Source organism: Lissotriton vulgaris, chromosome 2_1 (assembly GCF_964263255.1).
Source record: "Lissotriton vulgaris chromosome 2_1, aLisVul1.2, whole genome shotgun sequence".
In the NCBI taxonomy this organism is placed as follows: Eukaryota; Metazoa; Chordata; class Amphibia; order Caudata; family Salamandridae; genus Lissotriton; species Lissotriton vulgaris.
The window spans coordinates 755,882,296-755,899,693 of NC_141687.1; the positions used below are offsets into that span (position 1 = coordinate 755,882,296).

At 42.8% G+C, this 17,398-nt stretch overlaps 1 protein-coding gene across 2 annotated transcripts in view; it reads right to left on the reverse strand.

Moving 5' to 3' along the window:
• LOC147731098 (L-lactate dehydrogenase A chain) overlaps window positions 1-17,398 on the reverse strand; it is a 56,246-nt gene that overhangs the window by 2,923 nt on the left and 35,925 nt on the right. For both annotated transcript variants that reach the window (XM_086956060.1, XM_086956059.1), the window contains exons 4-7: window positions 15,973-16,146; window positions 14,975-15,148; window positions 13,013-13,130; window positions 11,364-11,487 (exon numbers count right to left, since the gene is read on the reverse strand). In XM_086956060.1, coding sequence (XP_086812186.1) covers window positions 11,364-11,487; window positions 13,013-13,130; window positions 14,975-15,148; window positions 15,973-16,146 — 590 coding nt within the window. The remainder of the gene's footprint in view (window positions 1-11,363; window positions 11,488-13,012; window positions 13,131-14,974; window positions 15,149-15,972; window positions 16,147-17,398) is intronic.

Consider the following 17,398-nt stretch of genomic DNA (forward strand, 5'->3'; position numbering starts at 1 on the left):
TGTACCCCAAAACCCAAACCAAGCCCTGAACCCTATATATACCCCTGTACCTCAAAACCCAAACCTATCCCTGAGCCCTAAAATACCCATGTACCCCAAAACTAGCCCTGAACCCTAAAAATACCCCTGTACCCCAAATCCCAAACCTACCCCTGAACCCTAAAATACCCCTGTACCCCAAAACCCAAACCTAACCCTAAAACTACCCCTGTACCCCATAACCCAAAACTATATCTGAACCCTTAAAATACTCAAACACCCCAAAACATATACCTTAGTACCCCCCAAAAATATACCTCTATACCCACACTTACCTTATCCAAACATTACAAAAACATGCTTTTACCATTCATGCATTTACAACGAATTTCGTTGTAAATGTATGCATGGTAAAAGCATATAAAATGTAATGCCATGCATTATAATGGCATTGCGGAGTCATGGTACTTGCATAATGAAAGTATGCGGAGTGATGGTATGCGGAAAGAAAGTTGCGGAATGGGTGTTTACCCTACCCCGGTAAGTACATTGGTGGCACGGCGGCCCACATCTCCAGCAACACTCATTTTTTTAACCACCCATTTGAAAAATGCACAGGTCTCTCTCATTGATGGCCAGCACATACACACACTTTTAGACACACCTCCCGCCACAAGTTCTAGAATTGCGAACTTTAGGGCTGGGGAGTTACGTTCGAATCTCAGCATCAGCTTAACATCCTTGTATTCCAGGCAAATCGCTTTGTCTCCCCGTGCCTACCACAAATGAATGTGCTCTTCTGGAATGTAAATTGTGCTCATGCCATGTGGTCGAGTTCGCGCTATATAATATCGCAAGGAAAAATAAAGTAGGGAAACTAGAGTTTACACACTACTGAACGCGCCTCTTAAGTGCATCAGCAGTGCACTGTGAATCGGAGCGTTTCACAGGCCTGTCACAGATAAGAAATGCTATCAAAACGAAATCCCACAAAACAATATACTACTGGCCGGCAGCAATTCATACCCAGGCGTCGGGACGGGCTGCTAGTAGAATGTAAAATACGTACATTTGTTTTTGAAAATTTTACTCTCGCCAGTGGCGTAGCAAGGGGTGGTCCAGGGCGGGGTGGGAGTGGTCCGTCTCGGATGCCACAAATTTTGGGGGGGGTCTAAGACAGATGGACAAAGTGACATTCGCATGTACAGTGCGCATTGCTCCTCTTCTCCATGTAGCTGAGTAAGCTCCATCAGGATGGCCCCGCCCCAAGGCTGATAATTGGCCCAGTAAGAAAAATAAAATTTTATCATCAATTTATTTTTCAGTAGGGAAACACTCCTCCACCATAATGGAGGGCCGAGCCTGGTCTTGTTAGTTAAAGTTCAGTTCACGTGAGTGATTGCCTCCCATTCATATGCACCTCGATTTTAATGAGGTGCTGTCAATTCCTCGAGGAAGTGACAAGTACCTTGTCCATTCAAGACTATTGGGGTTTTTCATGATCACCTTCTGTAGCAGTGGAACCGAGGGAAACACACAAGCAAAAGCCTTATACCAATTAACTATAATGCTTTCTCGTGGAGCCCTTTTGGGGAACCTGGTAAATAATAATGTATTTTTCTGTTTTCTCTTGTAGTGAACACGCCTATGTGTGGTTGGAACCATATTCTAAATATTTTAAGGTTGAATTGTCTATTTGTGGGAATCTACAAATCATGTTGTACTCATCATGGCTGTTGTGAATGAGTTTCTTCTTTCCAAGGCCCAGCGCCAAATGTTTTGATCCTCTATGAATAACTTGGTATAACACATTTTGACCCATTTAAGAACATAGCACATTGTTGTGATGCTGTTGGTCTGAATCGCCACCCTCTTTTCTGTCTGTCTATTTTGACGGGCTGAGGTCCACTACACTTGTGTTTGTATTTATTTTTTAGAGCAAATAAATGCCAGGACTTACCACAGAAAACAAGGAGGCAGGGTTATAAGCGGCACACCCAATCAAGTACCAAAACTATAAGCATAAATATTATTCAAAGAAATGGGTGCTCAAAAGAGGGAGGGGAAAGCCACCAAAACACCTCAATGGGAACAAAGTCCATTGGAGAACAAGAAGCACCCCTGAGAACTGCAGGTGAGAGTTCAGCGCTGTTCACTGATGCGTGAAAGTGACATGCGAGCAGTACTCTCCTTTCGATACTTACTAGTGTTCCACACTTGAGGACTTTGTATTTACCCTGATGAAGTCTACGCAAAATTGATCCAACAACCTAACACTTATTGCTGGCTAGAATTGTGAAGAAACATGAGCCGATTATACAGCATTAAGAATCTTGAGAATAAAATAAAGATCTTACCTAAATGTCAGGACTTAGCCTGCCTACTAGACACTAAGTCTTATTACACTACAAGAAAAGAGAATGTCATAAAAACAAAGATAGCAGCTTTCCATGTAGCAAAATAAAATGTTTATAACATGTCAAATCGTTCACACTATGCAGGACTGGACAATTGAAGGTGCTTATGATCAGTATGTATATGCAAGTTTGTTTTTATAGGTGATCACGATCCTAGAGTACTGAGCTTTCCATGTGAGGTGTCCAACCTATCAGAGGCATCTGTAGTGATGGAGACCTTGGATTTGTTGTTCTGGTAATGTCCTTCCTCTCTTCATGTTGTTTACATGCCAATTCTTTAACAATCTTTGTGTTTTTCATCACTACCACTAGACCCCACCCAAATCCCAGACTCCATATTTTTTTATGGCAATCCTTCTTGAAGGTTGTCATACAAGCGTGCAGCTGAGAATAAGGAAACACTCAAGGTCATTGTGACGAATATTATCATGCCTTCTCACTGGCAGAGACGGTAATAGCGAGTAAAGGGGAATCTTTGTCTTTAGAGAGAAGGTTGTCCTCTGTAGGGAAGGTTAACACTTTCAGTGTGTCTAAAACTATTCTCAAGAATGTCTTTGATTGGCTGTGGTCAATATGATTTTTTGACCCGATCCAAAACCATATAAAAAGGAGTATTTTGTGGCCAAGAACAATACTTCTTCCCTTTTACGATCAGGTCACCTAGTTAATTATATAAATGTTTCCCCCTCCCGAGATGTGGTGCCACTAGAGATACGCATGTTAATATTCTTGGAGCCAACTTTCTCAAAAGGCAATCCTCTGAACTGGCAGTATATTATACCTACCATAGATGTGAGGAACGTCTTCTGTTTCTGGTGCATCAAGATGTGAAAGGAAAATGCTACTTACCAGTATGCATCTGTTCTTGGCATGTAGGGTTGCAGAACCACACACTATTGCATTAGATCACCATCTGGTGGTGAGCCCGGATGATTACACTTTGTTGTTGTCCTGGAAGACTCCTCCCTTAGATCATAGCGCGCATGGGCATCGACTCCATCTTCAGATTGTTTTTGCCATTGGGCAAATGGAGTTGTAAGAGTACATAGAGATGACCATGCATTGTGTATCCAAATAAGATAATACTGGAACCGACACAGGTAGCCGGGGAGGCGGGTGGGCATATGTGGTTCTGCAGCCCTACATGCCAAGAACAGATGCATACTTGCAAGTAGCATTTTCTGTTAGAGACATATGGGCTGCAGACCACACACTATTGCATAGATTGCACAGCAGGGTCTCCCTTAGCGGCGACCACCCGCGTCTTTAACAGTTTGAAATATTGTTTCGAGTACAGCCTGGCCCACACTTGCTTGTTGTTTTGCCTGCACATCTACACAGTAGTGTTTTGTAAATGTGTGTGGAGTAGACCATGTAGCTGCTTTACAGATGTCATCTAATGGTATGTTTCCTAGGAATGCCATAGATGCCCCTAATTTACGGGTAGAATGAGCCCTAGGTGGAATGGATAGAGTACATTTTGCTTTTTGATAACAAATTTGAATGAACTTAACAATCCATCTTGCAATGCCAGATTTTGAAATTGGATTTCCCTTATGTGGAGGAGAAAAAGACACAAACAGTTGTTTAGTTTTACGAAAAGGTTTCGTCCTATAACATTGTAGTAGAGAAGCGCTCTCTTTACATCGAATGTATGTAGAGCTCTTTCTGCCACTGTTTGTGGTTGGGGAAAAAAATACTGGATACTCAATATATTGATTGAGATAGAAAGGTGAAATTACCTTTGGCAGAAACTTTGGATTTGTTTTAAGAACCACTATTATGATGAAGTTTTATAAATGGTTCTTGGATTGTTAATGCTCGTATCTCACTTACTCGAAGTGAAGAAACAGCTACAAAAAAAAGCAACTTTCCATGTAAGGAACTGTAATTCACACTTCAGATTTAAAGGAGGACCCATAAATCATGAGTACAACATTTAAGTTCCACACTAGAGAGGGTGGTATTCTGGGAGGAATTATTCTTTTAAGTCCTTCCATAAATGCTTCGATTGCAGGTACTCTGAACAATGACAAATGTTGTCTGTTTTGAACATATGCTCCTATAGCAACAAGATGTAACCTGATTGAGTAATAAGCTAAGTTAGATCTTTGCAGATGTAACATAGCATATAATGTTTTGTATGGAAACATCTAAGGGATTGATGTTATTTGTACAATATACAACAAACCTTTTCCACTTTGCTGCATAACATGCTCTAGTGGTAGGGCGTCTTGCTTCCTTTATGATATTCATACAATCAGGTGGTAAATTTAGATATTCAAATTCTAAGACCTCATGAGCCAAGTCGCTAGATTGAGCTGCATTGGGTCTGGATGCATAATCTCTCCATGGTTCCGTTTTAGTAGATGTGGAGAGAGTTTTAGTTTGTGATGTGGTACTACCGACATCTCTAGTAGCGTGGTGTACCAGGATTGTCTTGCCCACATTGGTGCCATGAGAATCAATGTGAGAATGTTGCTGTAGCTTGCGTACCACTAATGGAATTAGTAGGCGAGGTGAAAAAGCGTACGCAAATTTGTTTGACCAGTTCATCCATAGCGCATTGCCTTTGGATAATGGGTGTGGGTATCGGGCGGCGAAGCTTGGGCATTTGGAGTTGGATCTCTTTGCTACAAACCACATCTCTGGTTGACCCCACTTTTGAAAAAATGGCTGAAGAACTTGATGAAGTTCCCGTTTGTGTATCTGTTGTCTTTGAGGACTTCGATCTGCAATTTGATTGTGAACTCCTGGTAGATGTTCTGCTCATAGAAATGAGCTGAAGAATGGCCCATCTCCATATGCTCTGTGCCAGCTGGGAGAGCTGTAGGAGTGTGTTTCTCCTAGTTTTTAATGTAATAAATTGTTGTCATATTGTCCGCATGTAACTCCAGATGGTTTATGTGGAGTAGTTTTTGTTGCATGGTCCATGTACCCTGTACTGTGTGATTTAGTAAATGCGCTCCCCATCCTGTGAGATGCATCTGTGGTTAGAATGGTCTGTGGTTAGTATTATCTGTGGAACAGGTTCTATAAACGGCCGGCCCTTGGAAAGGTTCTTGGTGTTCCACCATTGCAGAGAGCAATATGTCCGGTCGTCTGCCATCACCAGATCTGTTATTTGTTGCTGAGCCCGATTCCACTGACTTGCCAAGCACTCTTGAACTTGAATGGGGCGCATTTGTAGTCTTTCATTTGGCACTATGAAAATGCAAGATGCCATTATTCCTATTAGTTGCATGAACACTCGAGCTGGTAGTGTTGTGGCTGGAATCTTTTGATAAGATCCTGCATAATTTGCATTCTTGTTGGGTTGCGGTACGCTATTGCCTTGGAGGTATCTATTGTAGAACCCTGATACTGCTGAGACAGGGATGGTTGAAGATGGGACTTCTTTTGATTTACTGTGAATCCAAGTTTGTGTAGCAGGCATATGGTTTGATGCGTGTGCTGTACACATTGGTTGTAGGACTTGGATTTTATTAACCAATTGTCCAGATATTGGACGACATGAATGTTGTCCCTTCTTAAGTGTGCTGCTACTACTGCTAGACACTTTGTGAACACTCGATGTGCTGTAGTTACTCCGAAAGGGAGTACCTTGAATTGGTAGTGTTGACCTTCTAGAATGAACCTTAGGTACTTTCTGTGCGATTGATGTATGGGAAGGTGGAAGTAGGCGTCCTTGAGATCAAATGTGGCAAGGAAGTCTCCCTTCTTTAACAACTGTAGAACCTGTTGTAGTGTGACCATATGAGCCTAAGATTAGGCAGGGAGGCCGAGCTCTCTCCTACAAAGGTCCCATTCTCTGGAACTCACTTCCACTTACCCCAACACAAAATTCCGACTTCCAATCTTTTAGGAAGCTTCTTAAAACTTACCTATATTCGACCTCCTAACTGCTAGACACCTCAGCTTATAAACCAGTTGAACACCTGTAGCAAAGCGCAAGCGCGGGGATACCCCTTCGGGGGTTGAGTCCTGCGCTATACAAGAATATAAATAAAATAAATAAATATGAAAGTGGTCTGATTGTATGTACAGGTTTAGGGACCTTATACCCAAAAAGGACGGGTACCTCAGACCTATTTTAGATCTGAGAAAGTATAGAGAATAAACTCCTGTATTTTGATGTTGTTTTGGGACTGGTTCTATTGCATTCTTTTGCAGTAGAGATTCCACCTGGTGTTAGCAGTATGAGGTGTTCCTGTGACATGGGACGCTGTCTGGGTGGTATTGTTGGAGGAGTGGAAGTGAGCTCCAGGCAATAACCCAACTGAATTATTTGTCTTACCCACCCGACTGTGGCGATGGAATTCCAAACAGGTAGGAACGGTTGTAACCTACCCCCGACAGGAGTGGAATGGTCTGGGGGGATGGAAGGGAAGTCACTGTTTGAGAGTAGAGGCATTGCGATTGTGGTTTCCTCTACCTCTACCCTTATTGTGGTTTCCTCTATAACCTCCTCTATAATATCCTTTACCAGGCGAGGTTTGGTTGGGCGCTTTAAAAGAAGAGACGAAAGGAAGGTCTATGGGCTTGTGTTTGTAAAGCTCTCATGGATTTGGCCGTGTCTCTTTTTTCATCTTTGCGCTTCTCAGTTTGATTTTTCATCTTCTCTAGTGCACTATCAACTTGCAGGTTGCAGGTTGTCCAGAATGCCGCGGCCAGATATGTTCTGGATGTTCCTAGACGCTCCTCGGCCACTTTGGCCAGAAAATCGCTGCACTGGCTTCCTGTGGAGTACCGAGTACGGTTTAAGGTCCTGTGCATGACATACAGAGCCATCGCAAGGAACAGTGACTCTGGAGTGGGTTCAATCATCTCCCACTACATCCCCGGAAGGAATCTGCGTTCCTCCGGGAAATTGCTTCTCTCAGCCCCTCGCGTGCGAAAGGCTAAATGGGGTGGTAGGGCCTTCTCCACTTTAGCTCCTAAGTGGTGGAATGATCTTCCTTTGGATCTTAGGTCCCTGCCCTCCCTGCAGACCTTTCGCGGCGCTTTAAAAACCCGCCTCTTCCTACAGGCCTATGTGTAAGGATGATTGATTCAGACTTTTTGATGTCATTGATAGGCGCCTTGATACCTTCGGGTTATTGTCCTGCGCAATATAAATTTTTATCAATCAATGGACCAAAAAGATGTTGTTGGTCAAATGGTTGGATTAAGATATTGGCTTATACCTATGGTTTAAACCCAGGGATGCGTAACCATGCATGTCTAGGCAACAATACCCCTGTATTTATTGCTCTAGAAGCTGTGTCTGCTGCACATCTTATGGAGGTATTCGTAATAATGTTGCCTTCCTGTATTAGGTCACAAGCCCTGGTTTTGTATTGCTCTGGCAAGTGTCGCATGAGTGACTCCAACTCATCATAATGAGCTCTATCACATCTTGCTAACAAAGCTTGTGCTAGCAATCCTCCAGACATTGGCTGCTTGTGAAATGGTGCGTTTTCCTGAAGCATCTAAAAGCTTGGACTCTGTCAGGGGGTGGAGCATCCCATTGTTTTCAGTGAGTTAACTTTCTCGCTTTTGACACTACTATTGAGTCCAATGGCAACTGTCCTTTAATGTATGCTGGATCAGTTGGAGCCACTTTGTACTTCTTTTCTTGCCTGGGGTTAATTACCCTGGCTCTGACTGGGTCTTTAAATATTTCAGATGCATATCTTACCACTCCACTAAGTATTGGAAGTGTGGTTGAGGTCTTATGTGATGACATCAGTGTGTCCATTAGGAAGTCTTCTTCCATTGTATCTGTGTGTAGGTCTACCCCATGGAAAGTGGCTGCTCTATTAATGAGCTGCGTAAACCCAATAGTGTATTCTGGAGGAGATGGTCTGGAAGGGTAGACCTCATCTTGTGGCAGATCTGGTGCATTATAATCTTCCCATTGGTCACCTGATGGCCCAAGAATATCATCTGGGTCATTAATGTCAACCATATGATGTTCATTCTGTATGTCCTGTGAGTAACTATCCCCATCATCCTCATCTTGTGGTGTAAGACCATGTGTACTAGATGGTGAATGTACAGGAAAAATATCTACTGGTACTTCTATTTCTGGTGAAGTAATCCTCATTGGTGAAGTTTGAGCATGCTTTTTTTAGAGGAACTGGCGGCGTTTTAGGATAGTCCATTTTCCTCTTTTCAGGCACTGAAGTGATATGTCCAGTCTTTGGATTAATATGAAGAGTGGTTTGCTTTGCATCAGGTTTAAAAAGCTATTCTACTAGCAAATCTTTCTTCGGCACCGATTTGCATGGTATGGGGCCGAAATGCTTAGGTTTAACAGTGTCTATTGTCTTTGGAGTAGGTTTTAGTTTTGGTTCCAAAGACTTTTTACTAGGATCTGTGCTCCTTTGATCCAGAGTTTTTGTTCCCGGAGTACGTTTAGACTCTACCTTCGGAGCCGAAGTAGGTTTCGGTACCGGAACCATCTTCAGGTCCACTTTTTTTTTTTCGGAACCGGGGTGGTTTTTGGTTTGGTAGCTTTGGGAACTGCTTTCGGTGCCGAACTTGCTTTCGGTTCGATCACTTTCAGTACTGCAGGATGCTTTGGTGCCGGTGTTATTTTGCTTAAGGACCTTCTGCTTTTCAGGACCGACAGACTGACTCGAGCCAGAGTAGACTGGAGGCTTTTTTGTCTTCACTGCCGAGCAAGAAGGCGGGGCTTCGGAAGGTTTTGGTCAGTGTGCACCTGGACCCGAAGGTGGTGGAACCAAAGCCTGTCCCGGTATGGTGGGGCGAACAGGGTCGACGTCTGTACTCACGACCGGTTGACCAGCTGGAAGATAATCTTCGGATTGATCCTCTACTCCGGAAGCCGAATCCTCTGCTTCAGAAGAGAGGTCTTCGTGCTGCTGTTCTTCGGAGTCTACTTTAATTGGAGCCCCGTCTATGATGATGTCTGGTGTCGACGAAGATGACTGCGCCATTACTCTTCGAGCTCGACGGTCCCAGATTATTTTCTTGGACCGGAACGAATCACAGGCCTCACAGTCTCGACTCTCGTGCTCTGGAGATAAGCAGAGATTGCAAACCTCATGAAGATCGTGTGAGGGGATGTGTCCACACCAAGGGCACTTCTTGAAGGGTGTTCTTTCCATGAGCCAAAGGTTCAATGGCGCTGTTGGGCCCGACGAACGCTGGAATCGAGAAGTGAAGCCTCTGTTCGACGCTAGTAGCCGGAATCAATGTAGGCTACGGTGCCGTTTGTATTTTGATTGATTTATGGATTCGAAAAGAGATCGGTAACGGGACAGAACGATGAACACATCCGAGCCCATGCGCACTATGATCTAAGGGAGGAGTCATCCAACAGACAAAGACTCTTCCAAGACAACAACAAAGTGTAATCATCCGGGCCCACCACCAGATGGTGATCTAATGCAATAGTGTGTGGTCTGCAGCCCATATGCCTCGAACATATACATTCTGATTATGCAGAGGAACAAGTTTTCTATCATGTTTAGAACCATGTACTAGAGGGTACCTATGCTAAAAGTCTGTAACAATGCACTTGTTCATCTGTCTGAGGATCCCATTATTCTTTCACAGAACAAAGTATCTGCAGTAACATCCTTGGTTGCTCTCTGGCAAGGGTGCTTCCTTTATGGCTCCCTTGTTCAACATCTTGCACATTTCATTCATAGGAAATTTTCAATGGTCTTCCTTGTACCCATTTCTCCTGTGAATACATTTCTGTAGTGTTTGGTAAAACAAGAAAAACTATCCTGCATAATAGGTTCAAAACCAGGCTCCTTTTCTGAGCCTTAGTTTTGGTAAGGTCCAATTTATTTAATACTCATAAAAGACTTCACAGGTTTGAGGCTTAAAAAACTGAGTGTATGTCGATACCGGTTGCATGGTCTCAGAGAAGGACTATCCTCAAGTCATTTTTTTGCATCTGGGCTAAAGGCGGATAAGACTGCATTTTTTTAACAGAACTTTCGTGCTTTGTAAGAGCTGAAAATACAAATATGCAGTGTTTCTTGCACTTGTGACATGGCAGTGTTGGTATGTTGTACCTAGAGTACTTTGAGCCTCAAGGGTATTCTCTGTGTGGTGCATAAGGTCTCTCAGTGGACGAGTGTCTGCCTGAGCTGTGCAATGTGTAGTGTAGACACAGACTCCTCTAATGGGGTCTAGTCTTCACTGGAATCGCTCAGCTACTTCTTTCAACAACCAATTTGAAGTGGCAATTTCTATTTTAGGAGTCCCATGAAACTTAGCTTTTAATTTTATTTTGCAGCCTAGATTATCCTCTTTCAAAAGGTTTTCTTGCTGGGAATCCCACCCAGCACGTTCCAAGCCTGTCTCACCTACCAAAGACTACATACTTGACCCAGTGGCTCGGTTTTCCAGCTTGAATTGTGCTAGGCTGGAATTTACTGGAAAGCTTGTACTTATCTTCCTTATTGATACTTTGTAAGTTCCACTGTATAAACAAGCATGCATGATTTTCAATTACAATTGCAGTATTAAAGCTGTATTTTGAACAGAACTGGGTAATTTTAATCGCTGAAAAAGTCAAAATCACAAGGGACATTCTCAAAAATCTGTCCCAGTCGATTTTTGAAAAATTAAAGTAACATTTTCCCCTAGTGCAGTAGTTGATAACCTTCCATTCTGTGAAAGTTTGACGGAACACGTCCACATAAAAACAGATTTGAAGATGGCAGCAAGCATTAGGGGAAAGCTACCGCAGTGTTTGAGTCATAAAGGAGATATAGGCGATATTAGTCTGGACTATAAAACATTTAAGGAAGAATACTCAAAGAACGTGTGACCTAAGCACTAACGGAGGAATCCACACCAAGTTCATGCCTCAAAAAACATAAGTGTGTATACCTCTATCAATTGCAGTACAAAATGCTGGATTACGCAGGCACTCAAGAAAGTATTATAAAACTAAATGGCTTATTTAGAGCTGGTCGACTACAAGAACTGGCGGTTTACCTTAACCATAGTGGAAATGGGGTGCACCCTTCGAAGGTTCTTCATGATGGTTTCTGCTAGGTCAGCAACAGAAAGACCAATGGCCCAAGATGTGTACCCCTTAAGTTTGATGACTTCATAGGCACTGCAAAGAGACAAAGAAAATGAATAAAATTGCAATAAGTATGCCAATAATCTGAAACCAGCATATACTGGTTGAATTTTAAAAACTAAAACAAAAAGACTTTGCTGCAAAATGCAGACATAATGCACATGGTCATGTGAAGTAAGAGAATGATCTTCCTTTGAGCCTTTCTGCGTTACTAGTTGCTGCAATACCACAGTGGGCAGTCACTGCACCACTACAACAGTACTATGACCACAGTTCTTGAAAAGATAAGACATGGGCTACGCCAAACAGCTACTGCCTGTACTTGAAAAAGATCCTCCAGCCCTATCAATGAAGATGGAAAATGTGAGATTCTAGTTATTCAACTTGCAATTTAACATTCTGTTTGGCGAATGTCCACCCTCAGAGCAACAGAGACCACCTTGTTCTAAGTAAGCTAGATTCTTCAAACAAGGGAGAGACAGCGGCTATGGTTGTAATCCACTTCCCTGCTGCCTCGGAAACACTTGATCATCACTCTCCCCAGGACCACCTACCCCATGTGGGTGGGGGCTCTACTTTATCACAAACAGCAAGAAGCAGCAGTTTTACCACATGGCCTTTCTCAGTCACATGAGGATTCTCACAGATTAACCTGCTATATTACATTTCTCAAAATATAACTCAGAACCTCATTTTTCAAGTCCAACTGGGAAGCGCAAAGCTATGAAAGTAAAGGCAAAAATGTAACCACTTTCTATTCTGTGTTTATGGTAGTGAGTGAATAATGGTGAATATACTGAAGAATGCAGAATTATACTGAAGAATGCAGATTACAAGACGCAGGAGGGAGCCCAGTTCTACTTTCACTATCAGCTCAGTACGTGACATCACCTTATTCAAACACTGTGTGGTGCTCCATATTCCAACCATTTCTAAGCGCTTCCTAGTTCAAGGATTCTTAGGTGCCCTGCGTTCGAAGCATTCTGTGATACTCCGGATTCTATGTAATATGTAACAAAAGGGACCCCCTGATACTGCTAGATGGTTCCTAGGTCAGGGCACAAATATTATATAAATAACTTATCCTAGGCAACTAATAAGTCCTGGAGGAATAGCAGGTACTGTGGAACATGAATTGTTGTAGCCAAACAATAGATCACCTAATGTAGTGCACATCAAATTATCAATAAGAAAAGGTATTGTTCATGATTAATTTATTAAAAATACAAAGAATATTTAATCAAATCACTGACATAATTAAAAAGTCATACAGTTGCTTTCATATAAATTTTACAAATAATATTACAAGTGACAATAGTTTCAATTTATACATATATTTAAAAAAAAGTTTTAAAAAGACCAAACAAGTGGAGTAAATGATTTGTCTCCTGATTCTAAACATTATTCCTGTTACATAGGCATTGCATTCTGTGGTGCTCCCTATTCTAAACATTATGTACTGCTCTAATGTTCCAAGAGAGAAGAATTTGCTGTTAAGAACACGGGTGACTACGCTACGGATATGTTTCAGCTCGTCACACATCGAAATAAGGCTTACCTGTCCACTACCTGCTTGTGAACCTCCTTCCAGTTCTCTTTGTCTGCATCACTTCCCAGGTCAGGGTTCAGTGTTTTCAAACAGACACCAGCCACATTAACCCCACTCCAGACAGGGACTGGAAGAGAATTTTTTTTAAACACTTTAGACTCGTATTTTCGAGATATGTATATATATATATATATATATATATACATATATATATATACACACACACATATATCTATATACACACACACACACATATATATATATAATATATATATATACACACACACACACACACACACACACACACACACACACACACAGATACCTAGACCAGATGCATATGTTATATTAATCCTGAAGGAGGTTTGGTTACTTTTTTCACCGTTCTTACTTTTCATCTGGTAAAGCACATTCACCTTAACAGATTTTTTACTCCACTGTGTGTCTTTTAGTAGCACTGCACAGGGCCTGGACTAACGTCGTATTCTGCACACTAAAAATTGCACAAGCTGCGGTGGGTGAAGGGGGGGGATACAGCACGGGACCAAAAACTTTTAACTTCTATGCAGTTACATGTTTGGGGTAGTTAGGAGTTTTACAAATGTATGCAAGGTCCACTTAAAAATCTCATTGTCCAACCATTTGGTAATTCAATCACTGTGGCCACAAGGTGACTTTATAAATGTAAACTCTGGGTGAACACCAAGGGGTAACCTACCAACCTTCACATCCGATGTTTCAAACAGTACTATGCTTGTGAGACTGGCATTTATTACATTCCAGCACAGCAGTATCAATATTTAGATGTATAGGAAATCAAGTGTTTGGCTGATCTTACTGCTACATAATACTTGGTTCATAGATTTGCCACAATCGCTATCCAGAGCAGTATATGTTATAACACAAACCCCCCCATGTAACATTTTACAGCAAGGTTAACTGAGTCAAACCTTACACCTAAGATAAGGTCAAAGTACAGTTTACATATTTGCAAAACCCTTGAAAAGGCCTCCTCGGCACCCACCCTACAAACTTCATGGTCACCTGCTGTATAGAGTTTAGTCCAAAGGTCTCTCCTACTAAGATTACATGCCTGACCTTTGCAACGCAGGCAAATATAGATCACACATATAGTGTTACATGTTGCGGTGGCAGCATGGTTCAAGCAAGCTTTTCTTCCCTGTTCCTGGTGTGGCAGATAAAATGAAAGCTTTGAAAATGAATTTAAACATGCAGGTCATCATAAATATAGCTGATCAACTTCACAGCCATGTATTTGTTCTCCCCAGTAATCACGTCCTCTTTTTATTTGCATGTATTCCCAATGTGCAAACATGGGAATCTGCAGCACGTACAGACTGCTTAATATCTGCGTGCAGTCACACAAACTGAAATCTTTCTCCAGGCTCCGATCCTGCTTAATACAGGTCATTCCAAAATGGCTGGATTTACCAGCAGGTACCTTCAGCCAGGGCATATACTGCACAGCACATATTTCTGGGGACAAAATCAGTTAGAGAGGACCTGTGGAATGAACGTTTGTGGACCTAGTTACCGCTGCTTTTCCTTCGTTCCGTTCTTTCCCTCAAACCTCTTACAAATGTTGGATATTTCTTTCTGGCAACATTCGCATGGGGAAATATATCTTGGAAGTAAATATCTAGCAATTTCAAACAGGGTGCAAAATTCCTTCTGTGCCAGATTGAAAAGTACCAGGCTGCCTGATACGAGGGCATTCTCGTTTAAAAAGCGGACATGTTTTCAGTGCAGCAGTCACAACCTTTGCTCTATGCTTGAGTCAGCAAACTAGTGTGGTCACTGGTCAGTCTAGTCTGTCCCTGTTTTTAAAGATTGACTGCCGCTTAGGAGACATTCTCCACCTCACCCGGCCTGTTACGCAAACTGTCTTTCCTCAATAAATAGTGAAAAATCATTTAAAATGCAACTTTGTAAGGAAGAAACTAAACATACCGCTAGAGTCCCCATGCTCTCCAACGACCCAGCCATGGCAGCTCTGAGAATGGATGCCCAGTTTTTCTCCCATCAGGTAGCGGAATCGGGCGGAGTCCAAATTGCAACCGCTGCCAATAACACGGTGCTTGGGAAAGCCGCTGATCTTCCAGGCCACATAGGTCAAAACATCCACTGTTGATTAAAAAAATATAAAAATAATAATAATGTTTTGGGCATGCATCACACTTGTACAGTAATAGTCCATAGTGCAAAGTGTAGCTGCAGGGCAGAGATTGCTAGCTACAGTGACACCTTGAACTATTGCAGAATTAATTTCAAATGCAAATTACCTCGTATGGATCTTGCTCTCAGACCAGCAGGGATTTTAACAGGATTCACATATCTGAAGAACCCATCCATCAAGATTACCCAATGACCTCCAATGAGGACTTTAATTCAGACTACGGTACCCAAAGTGCAGATCAAATACTAGCCATTCATCGCGCTCAAAAATAACATTTTATGTGCAAGATTGTTATAGGACGAAAATGAGTTTGTATAGAGTATATGCATTTACAGAAGGCCCACTAGATAGCTTACTGGCATCAGTATGCCAAGTTTTCTTTCCTTGTGCAAAATAGTGGCATCTGGTACAACACTTTACGTGCATTTAAATGTAAACCCAAGAGTTGAACCATGGTTTCATGGACTCACCTGGCTACCGTTCTTTATAGCACTGCACAAAAGGAAAAGGGAGTGGCTGATCTATTTTTTCCACTGAAACTTTTTGTACAATTCCAGATCAAACTTAGGCCTACCAAACTGCTCTCTGCAGTCAGTACTGGTCTGTACACCCCCACAAGACTCTCAAGGGAGAGTTAGCCAAGATTCATGGGTTGACAGGAAAAAAGTCAAAGCCCATTTGGTGGAAGATATTCTCAGTCTGTGCCACGACCAGCGTTCCCCACACAAGTACAGAGAAAGCATTGATTAAAACATGCACGGCATCATCTCACCTGGGTTTGAAACCACAAGAAGCATGCTGTTCGGGCTGTACTTGACGATGTTAGGAATGATGAATTTGAAAATGTTCACGTTGCGCTGAACCAGGTTAAGACGGCTCTCACCCTCCTGTTGGCGGGCGCCAGCGGTGATGACGACCAGCTTGGAATTTGCGGTCACGCTGTAATCTGTTATGGAAAATAATGCAGCATAATTGAACAGAAGTTAAACAAATATTTACTCCTATATTAATGATCAATACTCCAAACACAAGGCTGACAACGCACCAGGGCAACTCCAGATAGATTGCCTTTACACCACTGAGTTTTACCTATAGTTTCGTTCATAATTTTCTTGTCTCAATGCATAAGAGTTTGCACATGGTCATTCTTAATAGATGTGTTGCTCATAGGCACACTGTCCAAGTAAAATAGGTTATTATGCTCTGCTTCCTGGTCCCAACTGCACTGTGGACTTCAGCTCACCCTCGAAGAAGCAGCTTGAAAACAAATCTCCACTTATTTCCCCACTCGCTGTACCCTCCTCTTACTTCTCTAAAAGTGGTGAGGCATTGCCCTGCCATGTATGTGCCATACTAAGGGCACGATTAAGAGATGGGTATTCAGGGTGAGATATTGCTTCCAATTACAGCCAGCATGGGTTTTCCTCCACTCGTGAAGGAATAGAAGTCTTGTTTTACCACAAACGCATCAAGCGAGAACCTAAGCGCGGCGGAGCCCTGGCCTGACTCCCTTCGCAGTACATTCCCTGCTGCCAGTCCACAGTCCGCACTGTCCCGGCAGATATAAAAGGGAGCCTGAACCCATATGGAATTGGGTTGATTTTGTGCATAATTTTAATCAGAAAATCTGGGTCAACGTGGTTATTCCCCATTACATGAATGAGCGGCGTGTTAAGCTCTGACCCACCAGCCAGGAACAGCCTTGTAAGTTCTCTAGCAGCGCGCCGTATTTTTAAGAAAAATTGAACTGCACTGTTTTAAAATATTGAATTTGCACTCACTGGAAGCTCATCCGTCTCTTTGTGCCCCCAGCGGACGGGTAAGCACCTTGCCACACGCTCTGTAACAGGTGCCCCGCCCCCCCTCCCCCCTGCTCCCCCCGCTGACAGAGGCAGGCCAGCACTCTGACTTCGCCGCAGCGGTCCTGCCCACCTCCCAGTCATAAGGAGGTGAGCATACGCACGCAGCGGCGCGCCAAAGGCAAGCCCGTCTGTGCCAGTCCGACGCCAGAGGCCAGAAATCCTGCCCTTTTTCCTCGACCTCTCACCCCCCTGTCCATTTGATCGCCCCCTTTCCAACATGGCAATCAAATACACTAGTAGAGAGCTACATGGTCTGAACAGGGTGCCTCTGGGAACTCAGAAGGGCCGTCAGAAATCCTTGCCTTGGACCAAACACACCAATCCCCCAGTCGCACC